The 16,507-nt window shown below is 41.2% G+C and overlaps 1 protein-coding gene across 2 annotated transcripts in view; it reads left to right on the top strand.

The window, feature by feature from the left end:
* The window catches only part of LOC146831143 (dehydrogenase/reductase SDR family member 4-like), a 269,527-nt gene that overhangs the window by 200,886 nt on the left and 52,134 nt on the right, over window positions 1-16,507 (top strand). For both annotated transcript variants that reach the window (XM_085604108.1, XM_085604107.1), the window contains exon 7: window positions 16,304-16,438. In XM_085604108.1, the coding sequence (XP_085460234.1) occupies window positions 16,304-16,438 (135 nt within the window). The remainder of the gene's footprint in view (window positions 1-16,303; window positions 16,439-16,507) is intronic.

Here is a 16,507-nt window from a genome sequence, read left to right as displayed (position 1 = left end):
CTTTTGGTATGGCTTGCATGAATCCAATTAGGCAAGCCTGCACATGTTACTGCTGTCGTTGTAACCAATATACCCTGATGTGTTTTTTCACACATTGGTGCTAGTAACGATTCTCGAGTGTGATTCTTCACAACAACCCTGTCACTGGGGTTAAGATAATGCACTTGGTTCAGCTGCCTGGCGACTGTGTCTTCTCCAACCTGGTGAGAGATATAATGCACTTGTTCAGCCAACTCTTTGCAATACTACAGTACCAAATCATCAGCTATATTCAACAGCTTGTGTCCTGGTATACATGCTTGCCTCATTGCTCTTCACTTAAGTATTTCATGGGGACTCAATCAAGTATGTTTGTCTGGAATACTTCTGAGTCCCATCAGAACAAGAGGTAAAGCATCAGGCCACTCCAGTGGGGCTGATGCACACACCTTTCCCAGTCTTGACTTAATTGAGCCTTTCATTTGTTCTACCACTTCAGAAGCCTTTGGCGGTATGCGCAGTGCAGCTTTTGTTCAATTTTAAATGCTTCACAAATTAATAGAATTATTTCATTATTAAAATGAGAACCTCTATCTAATTCAATAGTTACTGGAAAACCGAACCTTGGAAAAAGTTCTCTCAATAGGAGTTTGGCCACTGTCAAGCTGTCATTTCTTCGGGTTGGGTATGCTTCCACCCACTTTGAAAATAAACAAACTATGAAAAGTACATATTTCAATCCTCGACAAACAGGCAACTGAATGAAATCTATTTGAAGCCTTACAAATGGACCTTCTGCCTTTCCAATTTTTCCCATACTGACTATTGTTTTCTTGCCTAGATTCATTTGTTGACATGTTAAGCATCTCTGGCAAAGACTCTCTGCGACATTCCTGAACTTTGCATTAAACCAATTTTGTCTTAAAAGTCTAATCATAGCATCTCTGCCTATGTGGGTGTCCCCATGATACATCCTAGCCATTGGTGCAAGCATACAGTCTGGCATTACTGGCCTGCCATCCAAATAGACCCATACACCATCTTCTGCCCTTCTCTGACAACCAACCTTTTACCACTCTTCTCTTTCTTTTGTTCCCACTTCATCTTGTAGTTCTCTTACTTCTTCCATGTTTCTAATCCAGAAAGTAGCATAAGTTGGCAGCTGATTCCACATGTTTCAATTTTCTTGTTTACCGCTATTTTATATTTGGCACAGTGTTGGGCAACCTGGTCAGCATATTGGTTACCTGCAGTCACATGGTCATTTCCTGACTGATGTGCAGCACACTTGACCACTGCCACTTCTTTTGGCAATTGTATTGCCTCAAGTAATTCTTTCACAAATATTCTGTTTTTAATGGGAGACCCTGAAGAAATCAGTAAGTCTCTCTGCATCCAGAGCTGGCCAAAGTCATGCACAACCCTGTAACCATACTGGCTATCAGTGTAAATCTTACTCTCCAATTGTTCCCACTTTTGCAAGCTTGGATTAAAGCTATCAATTCAGCTACTTGTGCAGACTTGACTTCTGGTAAATAGGATGCTTCAACTATTCCGGCCAATGTACACACAGCGTAAGCAGCACTAAGTCCTCTTTCCTCATGGCGCATACACGAGCCATCTACAAAGAGCTCATGTTCAGCATTCCTCAAGGGCTCTCCTGTATTTCTGGACGGGGTTTGGTACTGAGTTCCGTCACGTCAAGACATTTGTGTTCAACTTCATCTTTCACCTCTTCATTGTATGCATCTGGTAACAAGGTAGCTGGGTAAAGAACAGTACATTTGACTATGGTCACATTTTCTGCCCCTAGTATAATTTTCTCATATTTTGTCATTCTACTAGGGGTAAGATACTGAGTTTGAGTTCTTGTTAAAAAAATTACAACTGAATGAGGGACGTACACTTTTACAGGGTGTCCCATCACAATGGACTCACTCTGTTCCAGACTCATGCATGTTGTGCCTACAGCTTTTAGACTACCAGGCAATGCAGATGCTACAGGGTCCAAAGTAGCAGAAACATATGCCACAGGATGTCGCATTAGACCATGCCTCTGTGTTAAGACTGAGAGTGCACAATTATCTCTCTAACAACAGAACAGTGCAAATTCCTTCAAATGGTCAGGCATACCTAAAGCAGGTGCTTCACACAAACATTTTCCTAATTTTACAAAGGCTTCCATGCTTTGATCATCCCACTCTATTGGGTCTTTTCCTCGCTTCTTTGTCATTTTTATCAGGGGTTTTGCCACTAGAGAAAACCCTACAATCCATTTTCTGCAATATCCTACGACACCAAGGAACATCCTTTTTTCCTGTTGGTTTTGTGGTAATTGCATTTGTCTTATTATTTTTATTCTTTCAGAGGTCACTCTTCTTATTCCTCGGATGTCCCAAATATTTTACTACTGTTTTACAAAACTGTCATTTCTCCGTGGACACTTTGTCAACCTTTGGCCAGATGGTTCAATAAAGCAATGGAATCAGTAAGACAGTCATCCCTTGTTTTTGATGCGACCAATAGGTCATAAATATACTGTACCAAGACTGACTTCCTAGGCAGCACTAATGTTTCAAGACACTTTTTCAAAATTTGGTTACAAATCGAAGGACTTTCAGTATACCCTTGAGGTACGTGATTCCAAACATAAATACAGTCCTCAAATTTGAAAGAAAATAAAAACTGACTATCAGGATGTAATGGAATGGAGAAAAAGGCATGGCATAAATCAATTATGATAAACCATCCTGCCTTCCATGGTATCTGGTACAAAATCACTGCAGGGTTCGGTACTATAGGGCAACATGGCACAACAATCTTGTTTATCTTCCTCAAATCTTGAACTACCCAATAATTTCCGTTAGGTTTCTTAATGCCAATTATAGGTGAATTACAGGGACTACTCATTATTTCTTTTAAAATGCCTTGCTCGACCATTCGATCAATTTCTGCTGCAACACCAGCTTTTATTTGAGGACTCATTTTGTATTGTCGAGTATTTAGATAAACTGCACCTTCTTTCACAGTCACTTTCACAGGATCTACATTTGTCATTAATCCTACTTCTTTTCCTGTAAAATCCCCCACTTCAGGATTTACTGTTGTTTTGACCTCATTTGGTAACTCATCCTTTGTCATTAGGGAAAACAATTCATCTATTTCTGTTTCTTGTTTGGCTAACATGATTTTGTATAGTCCGTCTTCATCTGGGGTCTGAATTGCAACACCATCCGGTGTGCAAAATATGGTGCAATTCATCTTGCACAGTAGATCTCTACCTAATAAATTCACAGGACTGGAGTCACACACTACAAACGTATGCATCTCTTTGAATTTTCCAATGCGTACCTCCATTGGTTTTGTAATAGGGGTTCTAATTTGTTTATTAGAAACGCCCACTATTTGGATCGCTTCTCCCGAGAGGGGTAGGTTTGGATGTCTGCTGTTCTCACAGTAGAACAGGTAGCACCAGTGTCCAACAAGAAGGTAATGTTATTTCCTTCTATCTTACCATCAATGTATGGACCTGACTGATCTACCGGCAAGGATGCGCCAAGTACGCACTCCTCTTCCTCCCCCATCAGGCACCATCATAGGGTATTGTCATCAAAATAAGAGTCCTGCAAAAGAAACTGTGATGTTACCAAATTTTTCTTACCACTTCCTTCTTGAAATCCAGTGTCCGTACTGTACTTGGCTTGACTCACAAAATTTGGCATAGGGGCTGGTGGCAATTGACTCTGTAGGTTTACAACCTGCTGCAGTTGACTCATTATCACCTCATTCTGCGTCTGTGGATTTAAATTTTGATTTGGGCCATTATTATTCTGTATACTATTACACTCGTTTTTTCCAATGCCCCAATTTTCCGCACCCATGAAGGAAACTGTTTCTTTGCCTCTTCTCTGCTCAATCGCCCTTTTGGTTTACCCCGTTATTTTCACCATGACTTTGCCCTTTTCCTGTATTTCCTGCCTGATTATTTAGCTGCAGTTCTTGTTGTTCTGCTAATTTCACTTGGGCCCACATCACTTTCTCCTCTAAATTCTTTTGTCTATTGTCAATTTCATCTCCGCAGTATTTTGCATATTTGAGGATCTCATCTATGGGCTTCGCTTGCCAGCACAGCATGTGCTGCTTATTCATTTGGGATATATCTTGCCCTAACCCTGACACAAATCGATACACAAAATGAGTCATGTCCTTAGCCCCAATACTTTCAAATCCACTATACTGTTTGAACACCTGTAAAAGGCGCTCATAGTAAGCATGTACAGACTTTTCCTGGGTTGTTCTATCTATCTATATCCAATCTGTTTCTTTTGGTGGAATTTTCGCTTTTAAGAAAGTGATTACTTGATGATATTTCTTCATAACCTCTTCTGACGGGGCTCCTGTTTTTACATCCCTCGGGTACTCATCATTAGGCCAATCAACTGTAATTTTACATTCTGTCCACAAATCATCAGGTACCACTATGTCAAATAAACCATCCAGATCTTTCAACAAAACCTTCGAAACCTTCCCAAACCTTTCAACTTGCCTCTACCATTCCACTAGTTTTTCTCTCAATTTAGGGAAATCATTAGTAAATGATAAAATATCCTGTTGGGTCCATGGGACATATTCATATCTCCCTCCTGGAACCTCTCTCATTGGGCACAATCTTCCAGCCTTCTCTGTTTCTTTCATCAAATATTCGGATGTTGATCGACTTGTCTGTGCTTCTTCCTTTTTCTTTGTCCATCTAACTTTCCGTCTGTCTAAATCTCCCCATTTTTGCCAAATTGTCATCAACTCCTTAATCTGCAATTTGTTTCCTGACATATTCATGTTTTCCAAATCTTTATCAGAAAATTATGTTCTATAGGGTTTCTGCAACACCTTGGGTCTCCCTATTTCAATTCCCATTTCAGAGGCCAAATTTGTCAATTTTTCATGAAACATTTTCTTGTTTCTAGTTATGCTTCTGCAAATGAACAGCAATTCTTCTTCACTATAGGTGTTTAACCTATCCAGTCCTACATTTCCAGCTATCATTTCTTCTAATTCAACTCTTAATTTGAAAATGTCTAATATTTTCGCTGGTGGGTTTGGTTTTTCTATTTCTTGTGCCCATCTTTCTATTTCTTCTGGGGTTACTATTGTGGCACTCTTCATTCTTGTGGATGTCTCTAATTGTTCTTCTTACGAGCAACCTGGTGTGTCTCTTCTAGGTGTGTCATTTATTTGCCCTCTTATCGGTAAGTCAATTATTAAAATCACTGACTTCACATTCACAGGCTTGGTCATCAATTATTATTTTTTCTTGTCTAGGTGCAATAATGGGAGAAGTCATGACGGGTGTTTTAGGACAATTTGATTTATCCCCATACAGTGGGACAACAGGACCTATAGTCACTGGTATAGTCAGAGCTTCAGGATGCGTGTTTAACTGGGTTATTTTCTGTATTAATTTGCTTCTCTTCTTATATATCGCTTCCCTTTCTCTTTCTCGAAGTAACATCTCCATTGTTTTTTCATGTACAACCTGTGGAACTAAAGGTATTTCTAGAATTGGGGCACTCGGGGTAGTTCTTTTAGGTCTTTCTTGATAAGGCAGAGGATTTTTCATTAAAATATCTTCTAAATAATCATATTCCGAGTCTCCACTACCTGCCATTGTTAAGTGCTTTGTTTTCTCTGTGCATTTTTCTTCTGTCCGTTCCTCAGCCATCAATACAGGATATAATCCTTCAGCCACCGTGGCTTGTCTCCACTGTTTCATCTGACTATCTCGGGTTTCACGTGGAATTTTGGGATAAAATCTGCTCGAGTTTCTGATACTTCTGGATCTATCACGCTCAAATGCTTCAGTCTCCCATTCCTCTAATGCCTCGTACTGTGTTAATCTGGCTCTGGGTTCTAATTCGTTCATTCTAGTGCGTAAAATTATGTCAGATTCTCCCATTAAATGTTCCAAATTCGGGGAAAGCTAATATTCCATCATCTTTTGTGTATTCAATCTTTAATTTTCTAACCATACACAGGTATGATAGCCTCTTTCCATCATCATGTATGATGTGGGCGTTTTCGGGGGAGGGATAAGAATCCCTTCTCTAGTTTTAATGGGTTTATCCTTTTTAAAATAATTTTTAAGTTTCTGCATAATTGAAATTTTTCTCTTTTTTCCGTACATTTTTGTTGTTAATCCTTTTATATACTGTTCTCTTGCAAATCCTAAGTACCTTCTGTCTGGGCAATTCCCTATCAAAGTAGGATCGTGTTTCCACATACAAGACCCACTATGAATAATTATTATGGCTTCTATTTTCAACTAATCAAATGTTCGCTTTTACTTTAATAATTGACCAATACCAGCGTGACTTCTTATTCTTCTAACCAATCAGATTCTGTTTTTGCTATGCGTTTAGCCAATACTAGCACGGCTCTCAGTAACGTCAGTATCACTTCTTACTACTGACCCCTCCTTTACAATGTTCGCGTCAGTCACAAGCCCGCTGTTCCAACCAATCTCACCGCGGCCCTCTGTGACGTCAGTGCAGCACTCGCAGCTGACCCCTCCTTTACCAGGTAAAACATATTTTCTCACAATTTTACATGTATATTGCATTAATTAACAACATAGAAACATTCGCTACTTTGTCAGATTCTCTAAATTCCAAAGAATAGTAAAAAAATGTTGCCGCTTACTCTTCACACACTACGAGTGTAACTTTTCCACTTACTCTTCACTCAAGCATCAGAGAACCTGCTACTCCTTCAGTATTACCCTTTCTAGGTGATTTAAGACCAAAGTTTCACCAACGAACTCCTTTGCTACCAATTACTCTCACTTTAATTCGAAAACATAATCACTAAATCAGTGCTTCTAGTTCAGCATAACTTTCAGCACCTTCTCAAAATCATGACAAGTAACCTCACTGCAGTGTGACTTCCATTCGCCAACCGCTATTCAATATTCCTGGGAATTTCCAGACAACATAAAACAAAACACACAGGTTTGGTTAATACATAAATCAATAATTCAAACCACAATATTTATTACCTAACTAACTAGAACTATAAACCATAGCTCTGCTACCAAGAAAAACTGATCCAGCGGGTTACCAGCTTGGGTTACTCACACAGCCTATTCTCACCTGGGCCCATAAACATTCATACAATAAGCTAGTAGTACCACTGGAGTCAATTTTGATTTACCTGCAAGATTGTATGTACCTTTACCAAATTCTTACCAACCCAATCTCCTTGATAATAAATTTCCTCTGGTCAATTAATCTAGTTGCTAGATGAATAGGTAGAAATTACATTGAAGTTTATTCAGACTCAAAGAGTTTTAAAAGTTTTATCTAATCAATAATCTTGTGAGTCAAAGATCAAAATATATGTTATACACCGTTTTCCTTCAGGAAGAAATCAAGGTTGATTCAATATGTCTAAATAAAAATATCGTGATGACAGTACCTGGAGAGGGAGAAAACAGAGAGCAGTATAAGGACAGACTACACAGAATTATAGTTACCTAGGATGGTGTGAGAACCAAACTCCTGGCCAATGAGTCAGGTGAAGTCCCCAGGACAGGTGGGGAGACAAAGGATCAGGAGATGTTCAGGACTGGGAAGGTGATCTCTTCTAAGTGCAACGCATGCGTCGCACCACTTTCTGGCATTACTCTCCTCGATTTTCTTCTGCGAATCCCTTCTTGTATGTGCCTCCCTGATTTTCTTCCACGATTCCCTTCTTGTATGTGCCTCCTTGATCTTCTTCCGCAATCCCCTTCTAGATGATTGGATTCTTCTATCAGTATTTCGGTCTCTCAAGCAGGGTCTCTGGCATCTGCAGTCTGCTTAGGGTCTGTGACATCTAACTAACTAAACTACCTCGGTTATACTATTCTATGTTCATGTACCAACCCCAAATGTTTAAATGTCGTGGTAACCCCTACTTCTGATTGGGCAAGGCAAGGGGAAGAGGTCATCACACCATGCTAGATGTAATATTTTACTTAGGTTCATTGTTCAATGTTCCCGCCCCTTTATTTACTTTCCCTAACTTTTTTCCCACCCGCATTTCACATTATGATCAATACATTGTATATATTTTGTTTATCTTCTCTTCCTCTGTCCAGGTCGATGGGTTAAGTTCCCAAAAGATTCTTGCCAGCGCAACTTAGGTGGAGTTTCAACGGTGTCATCATAGTTCTGGGCAGGTTTGAGTGCGCTTGTGCACAGGTCAGGTGGGGTAGGGATTTCAGTCACCCTCCAAGGCCCAAATATGAATTATTAATAAAGTCAGAAAAAGACATGTTAGAATACGAAATTAAATGAATTCACTGTATACCACTTATCTCTACTCTAATCCCATTTACTTATATATCTTTTGCATTACCAATTTAGTAGAACTTGCAAGGTTTAGTGTAAGCAAAGCATGCACATTAACATGTGAGTTTCAAGCGGCCATTTTAGAAGCTATTGCGCAGCTCCAAAGTTTTTTCCTCCAAGCATAGAAAATGTCATACTACGTTGATGCAGTAGATGCATGTGCAGTAAGAATCCCGCGCTTTTGGTGGCCATTTTAATGACACTCGGGTTATTGGTCAGTACTACACATAGTTATCACAATAGGAGCTATAGGGGGAAATAAGGCCAGGCCACCCCCCACTCAGCACATCATAAACATAAACTGGCCTGACCAAGCAAATACACCTAGTACAACTTCAACACTAAAGGGGTTTCCAATACTTTTCAGCTCACTCAAAAGTGTGTTCCCTTTCACTAGTCAGTGTGTCGTGGTGTATTAAATTTCAAAACCAATGTCATAAACCATCATAAAACCTGTTCCAACCACAAATAACAAGAAAAAAGTGTGGGAAAGGAGAGAAAGCACCTAACGGTCGTAACACCTAGGGGGCTGCTGGCTGGTACTCACCGGCATACCCACTTATCATCACAGGTTACTTTCTCTCCATACAGCAAAAGAAAAGTGTGTGTATTATCGTGAAAATCTCCAACCCAATGAAGTAGAGAAAGACAGTGAAACCCAAGAGTAAATGAACTGTCAGTGCATAACGTCTTCACAAGTACCCAATGGACCCCTGTGAGAGTATCAATATATCATTCTCACCATTAAAAACCGGTAAGGCTTGTTGGCTCGACGTAACTTTATTAAGTGCTGCAAGCTTTCCCAATTAAAAATGGTTGTAATCAAACCATAATCAATTTAATTATGAAATGATTCTTTTGACAATAAAAAACATTCCAACAGAATGTGATTTTGAGATGCTGAATCTGGCTGTGGAACCTGCGCACCTTTTTGTGCCACCTTCTTTTACGTTTGCCTTACCCTATCATTCCGACTCATGGAATGTCCATTTGAAATGCTGAGGATGACAGTCAGGGAGGTGGGCTTCAACTGTCAGTGGATGCTGGCAGGTTATGGCTGAGGTGCTTAATGAATAAACCACTTTTGTTCATCCTTTCAAGTCTCAGAGCTGGTCTTTAGTGGTGTGAGACTTCACGCTTTTGCAATGGAGGAGGTATCTTCTGCCACTACAAGAGGGTATAGTTAAATATGGGAACCTAACTAAAACGTTGCAGCTTGTTACTGTAATTCCTGAACCCCTGTTCTATGATCTACGGATATACAGGTCTTCCAGAAAACTTTCAATAGGCTTTAATAACAACAAGTATGTCTACATAATTACAATGCAGGGGAACGTACATTTTTGACAGCACTTTTTTTGTGAAATTGTAATTTTCTTAACTACTAGTTGTTCATATCTCTTTCATGTATGTAATCCATAGCTAATTCGGGCACTAATGTTTACTCATGCGGGTCTTCTTATCTTGCATCCCAACCCCGAGCATGGCAAGCCAGTATGGCAGCGTAGTCTACATGCCTTCACGCTTAGACCCCGCTCTCCAGATACATAATTAGAAATATATTTCAGAGCCCTTAATAGTAGCCACCGACAAACCTTGAAATTGGGAGTACACACACCAATCCAGAACTCCACAACTTTAACCAGTGAAACGTGTGCCGAAATATTTCCAGTAGGGATATATGGGGGTGAAGTTCCCATGACAATGGGGATAAATGACAGATCGAAAACAAAATCAGCGTACAAACACAGCCATTGACCATCTCCATTCTGATTTCACTGCTAACTTAAGTCAGAACTAAGTGGTCCAGGAATTTGGAATGGGAAAGATATGTGTCCACCAACAATTGTTGCCTGGCCCTCACTTCTAATGTTACATTTCCTAGGTTTGCTGATCTGCACATTAAAATGAGTGTTATCTTCCATTATCCAGCTTTGATTAAAGTGGCAATGACTTATAGATTCTGGTCAAGTTTTTCAGTTTTTACAGGTAAACACTGATGGAAAACAATGTTTTGCGGTCTGTATACCTGTATTTATGTTTTTTAATGGAAAAAACAAAAATGCGTGTTAATTTGGGCGACAGTCATTACAAATATTTATAATGAAATCAGATTTCCTAATGAAGCTTTAACAACTGCACATTTGTGTTGTGTTTGTACCACAATGTTCATGCTTTCACGTCAGTGTATTATTTTATTGTATAAGGCCACCCGTAGCACTAAATGCTATGGGCATCCCACTTTGAATGTACATTTTTCTAGGAAATAGATTTTTTTGCATACCAAGCTCAACTTCGATTTTTCACAGAGCACAAATAAATATGGTAAATTACTGATGCAATAAGCACAAAATAAAGTTGGATACAGATGGCACTACTAAGAAATAAACACAATAATACCGGGAGCATTAAATATATTATCCTGAGCATTGCATGGGCTCTCTGAAACAGAGCCAGCTAGCCCTTGGAGTCACTGTTCTGGTCCTGGGTTCAAGAGAGCAGGTCCAATCTTCCCTTCTCAGACATCAGGGAAGCAAGTCAGTCCTTCTAACACATGGACAACAGGGCAGTCCTTCTTTTGAATCTTCCACAGGATCAGGAGTCATCTGATTTGGGGTCTGAGAATACCACCTTTTTTATTCAGTACCAGTCTGTGGGTAAGGGGTGCCTCCATGTCACCCCTTTCTTCTTACTGAGCTAGGGGGGCAATAGTAGGCCTGGTATCAGGTTCCTTTGTGTGTGCTGGAGGTAAAGCCCTTAGAAGTGCAGGTGGGTCTGGGCACAGCCCTTTCTAGGCCAAACTGGCAGGATGGCCCAACCTATTGACATGTGGGCTACGTTTGTCTCATTGTCTGGCAGCAATACACAACCCAAAACAAAAGAGGCATGTTACTCAGGCTACTGACAGAAAGGCACAGTGGATTCGGGCATAAAAATGCCAACTTTCTAAAAGGGAAATTTTTATGATTGTAACTTAAAATCCAGCCTTACCATTAAAGTGGATTTTAAATTACAATTCAAAAGAGACCAAGAAGTATGTATGTATCTGCTCCTAGTCTAACGTTAGCATGTTCTAAATGTATTTAGGTAATCCAGTGGAAGGGAGAATATGTAAAACATAAACCCACATGTTCTACTTTTTAATACTACGTACCCTGCCCTAGGAGCATTTAGATCTTACCTTTGGGTCGACTTATGAGCATTAAAAAGAAAGTTTTAGGCCTGCCAAAAGTTGTATTTTGCCAGGTCAGAATGGCAGTTTAAAACTGCCCTACAGGCTACAACACATCAAACACACAATAGGTGACATCAATACACACAAAAGGTGAAGTCTCTAACCACTGGTGATTGTGTGCGGTATCATCCTAACTCCTTCTTCTTTTGCTCATCATGCCACCTCAGTTTGGACCCAGCCATATGCATATCAGCCTGAACCCTGCTCCTCATGGGAACAGTCCAGCCCGAAATCACAGGCCAGGTCCTCACCGAATCGAAACACTGGCAACCTAGGAACTGTTTTGCCCTGATAAGGGCTCATCAGCCAGGTATAGCTTGTATAACTTGGTTCCAGTGGCACAGTGAGCACAGAACCCTTGTCTGGGCATACCCTTGCTGAGTCCAAGCTCAACAAGCTTCCAGAGGCCTTGCTGCAACTGGCCATGACCAACAGGACAAGCTTGAACTTGCATGAACCCTGCAGCTGGCCTCTGCCTCTGGTTAAGAATGCAGCTGGCGGGCTGCTTCTTAACATTTCTAGACATTACTCTATCTCTGGTTATTTTAAAGTCTCTACCCTGGCTTCTGATTAGCAAGAGTAGTTCTTTTTAGTGCTTGCACACCTGCGTATCTGGCATGCACCCCTAGGATCCAGCGACAGAGAGCAAAAGGTAGATTGCAAACTTTTTTCGGCGCATCTGCATGGATTCAGCTTCCCTTGGAATTACGCTCCACGAGTGACCCAGGTATTTAAAAAAGAAAAACTGAAAACCTGGTTCTTCATGTAGGTCTCACTCTTCTTCACCGACTTCTCAGCTATAACTGCACTGGAACACTCCTTGGAGTAGCAGTGCGCAGTATAAATAGCCTATCACATCAAATCATTGGTATTTACCTTTTGTGGTTTTCACCATAAAGGTCCTATCTACCTTAGGAATAGAATTCAGCGTTATGTTCTTCTCAGATCTTTAAGAACTTACAATCAGCTGTTGCTTGCGGTTTCTTGGGTGTGTCATGCATGTCTGGGAGGCAGGTCCTTTTCTTACCTAGTTCCACAGCTTTGGAAAGCTTTGCCATTATCTATCCAGGATTCTCTTGATGGACTCTCATTTAAGAAAAGGTGTAAAACTTGGCTATTCAACATGTGATGAGTCTTTTTATACAGCTACTTAAGTCTTCTTCTGCTATAAGCCCAGAGACATCTTTTCACAGCTGAGTGCTTTATAAACGGCATATTCATTTATTCTGCTGGAGTGGGTCCTGATCCTCCCAGAGGTGCCCCCTGATCTTGGCCCCTTAGCTAGGATCAATGAGAGCTACCCCTTAAAGAAAAGGTGAAAACCCAGATGTTTGGACTTTTCATGACCACGGACGGGCCCCTTCATGCTAAGACTGAGCTGCCTGCGAAGAATGGCAAAGTGAGAGATGCACTTTGCATGACTGCATCAACAGCCAGTTCAAAGCTCCAACAATGACTGTCCTGGATGTCCAACCGGCTCTTCACGCTACAACGACATCCACCCACTAGTTTTTTGTGGTACAACGACGACCATCCATGAAGCTCAACCTGCTCCTAGTGGTCCCTGTCAATGCAAAGGACTTGAGACGGTAATTTTTCAGCAGGATTAACGTGGTCCATTTCCGAGCCGCGATGCATTGTAGTCAGCCTGAACTTGTGACTTTCGCCTGGTCTGGTGCAACTAGATAACTGCAAGTGGTGCTCTGTGCTTTTTGGTGCTATTTTCCCTAAAATCTTGAAGGAATCATATTTCTGGTACTACTGACTGGATTTCATTCATTTAGATGTTGGTTTATTGATTAAAATGTATTTATGCAAATTGGTTTGGGACTTTTCTTATGTTGCGTTTTTACTTTCATTCTGTGTGTGTGCAGCATAAATACTTTACACATTGCCTCCAAGTTAAGCCTGACTACTTTGTGCCAAGCTACCAGAGGTTAAAGCACAGTTTAATGTAGTGACTTTCTGTGGTTCACCCTGACAAGGATTGTGTTTATTATTTGAGTGGGACTTTCACAACTCTCAACTAATAACTAGGGGGCATATTAACAAGCCAGGCAATAAAATTATCGCCGCTTTAGCGGCAGAAAACTGCCGCTAAAACGGCGATAATGGGCTTGATAATATGCTCTATGGAATTTCAATTGAAGCCCATGTTAGACGCCCTTCACATTTAACATGGGCTTCAATTGGAATTCCATAGAGCATATTATCAAGCCCATTATCGCCGTTTTAGCGGCAGTTTTCTGCCGCCAAAGCGGCGATAATTTTATCGCCTGGCTTGTTAATATGCCCCCTAATTTCCCCTCCATGTTGTTTGCTTTTTAGAGTTTTCTTACAAGATATGGAAGCAGCAACAAGCAATACGCTTCCCAGGAATATCAATTTACATATGTTGAGCTACAGAATAGTAATCGGCAATCTTGGCAGCTATGTAAATCAGTTGCTAGTTAAAGCTCTCCATTTACCTGAAAAAACACAAATATTCAAGAAAGGAACACACAGAATTTCATGAATTATAGAAATTCCATATGATTCATATTGTAGTAGACCCGGAATATATGTTTCCTCCTCCTCCCAAGACAATTAGATATTCAGTGGCAATTAAAGGTTTCAGATTATCAATGATATTGAGCAAATTAGTTGCAGAAAATTAATCTTACAGTCTATGCCAAGCATGTCCCCTGCTTAGTAATCAGGCATGTTCCCGTGCCCTAAGTGTTAGGCTGTGTGTAACTTATATCCTGACTTTTGATGTTTAGGCCTTGGTGCCCCAACTTTGCCATCATTTGGGACAGTGCACTAGTGTCATTGTCACTGGTTTTACACTCTAGAATGGTGGTGACAACAAACCATATTTCGAGTATCAGCAGTGTTAACATGCCTTTTTTATCTGAGTCACTGGAGTGGAGGCCTACTTGCCACTTGTGTAAAGTTCTGCAGTTTGCGCTTGCCCAGTCCTTCTTTGCAGCATCTCAAGTGTGTGTTAAGTGTGCTGGTGTGTGCATCCTGTGTGGGAGAAGCATGGTGTGTGAATGAACCAGAGTAATTGAGGTCAGTGTAATTCATTATTAATGTCCATGGCGTGGCCTTGTACAGGATGGAATGTGAGGAATGAGGACTGTGCAACCAGAAAGTGGAAGTGCATTGGTCAAATTCCTGTAGTTGGAGGGAGTAGGTGTAGATACTGCAGTGATGGAGGAGCGGAGACCTTTATATATTCTAAGAAGCCTTTTGGTTAGCAAGAATCTGCTTATTAGTCTTCCTGAACACTGCTGTTTGGTGGAAGGTGAGAGTGAAGAGTGGAACTGCAGGCTTTGTTGTGTAAGATGAGGAGAACATTTAGGTGACGCCAACCCTTTCATCTTTCCGTGATTAGTCTTCCAGATGTGCTGATGACAGCAAGGTGATCCTGTTATGGGTTCTTCAAGATAAAGACCCATCAGCTGTGAGAAGCATCACTCTACACCAAGGCTGTGTCTGGAGAGCACCTTTCTGTTATTTGAGACATGGATAAACATGGGTTTCAAACCACCCCACTTTGTTCCATTAGCAGGCCTCTATGAGCAAGTAAGGGATTGCGCCAAAGATTCGTCATGGACCTGCAGTGCAACTATGGTTGGTGCCAGCATGTGTGCTGGTCTCACAGAGATGCGTGGACATCACCTGAGTTGTAGATCTTTTGGCGGAGAATCTCTGCACCTGTCATAGAGCACGTAGAAGGCTGTCCTCCTGTTGTGAGATGGAAGGAGCATGCCTGCCCTGCTGTAGGAGAGACTGTCCATTAAGGAGTGAGGTTCAGTGCATCCCCACTGGCTGTTTGGTGCCCAGAAGAAGCAGATTTCTGAAGAGCGATCTGACAGGACCTAGGTGCCAGAGAGGATGCCTAGACACTCCCAGTGGATCCTTATGTGAACTGCAACAGTGTGATTGCCGACGCTAGGCCGGGCTGTTACTGCATGTTACTAAATAGCGGCTGTGTGGCTGTATCTGTTGAAGCAATCACGGGCCCATGCAGGCCGCATCTGCTGACTTCCTGATCGACCCATATGTAGATTCACCTGTCGAGTCCAAAACAAACGTCTGTGAGCATGCATCATACAAATCCATTACTGGTCCGGATGAGGCTGCACCAGCCAAATCCATGACTGGCCTGTGTAGAGCTGCAACTGCCCAATTTAATTGCCCAATGTTGAAGGCCCTCTTGGGGACCTGTGGTCCAGTTGACCTTGAGGTGGGCTACACCTACTAACTGCGAGGATGCCGCAACATTCTGGTGGGACTGAATGATTTCAGGTGAACACAAGGAAGAAGACAAATATGGCCCTGTACCTTGGTTTATCAATGTACAGACAAGTAGAGGGATGGATGATTGAATGAGTGCATGAACAGAATAGCCATACAGATGGATGTATGGGTTCCTGAGTGGATCAATGAACAATAGAAAATAGAAAATGAATGCACTTTTATCAATAAAAGGTCAAATCTATTGGCTTTTCCAATGTTTGGTTCAATTCGAATGTTTTTTATGTTATTAGACTCTGCTATAGTATTTCTTTGTGAATACTGAAACAAGCACTTTGGAAGTACACCTGCTGCTATAATGTTCTTTCAGTTTTCTGCTTTTAAACCTTGTTGATCCCAACGCATAGCCCCTTCATGCTTCACCCACCTCAAAAGTGATTATTACTTTCTTTTTCAGAACATCGGTCCCTACGCTGTCAGTAAGACTGCCCTCTTTGGCCTGACCAAAGTGCTGGCACCGGCCTTATCGCCAATGAATATCAGAGTGAACTGCTTGGCAGGAGGACTAACGCTTACCAAGTTTGGCAGTGTGGTGAGTATGTGGGCATAAAAGTGGTGGATGGAAATTGAATAAGTGAGGTTGGGGCATTGTTGAGGAAAA

Source organism: Triturus cristatus, chromosome 5_1, assembly GCF_964204655.1.
Source record: "Triturus cristatus chromosome 5_1, aTriCri1.1, whole genome shotgun sequence".
NCBI lineage: Eukaryota > Metazoa > Chordata > Amphibia > Caudata > Salamandridae > Triturus > Triturus cristatus.
Note: the sequence above shows the minus strand (reverse complement) of the source record. Positions and strands in the feature narration are given on the sequence as shown.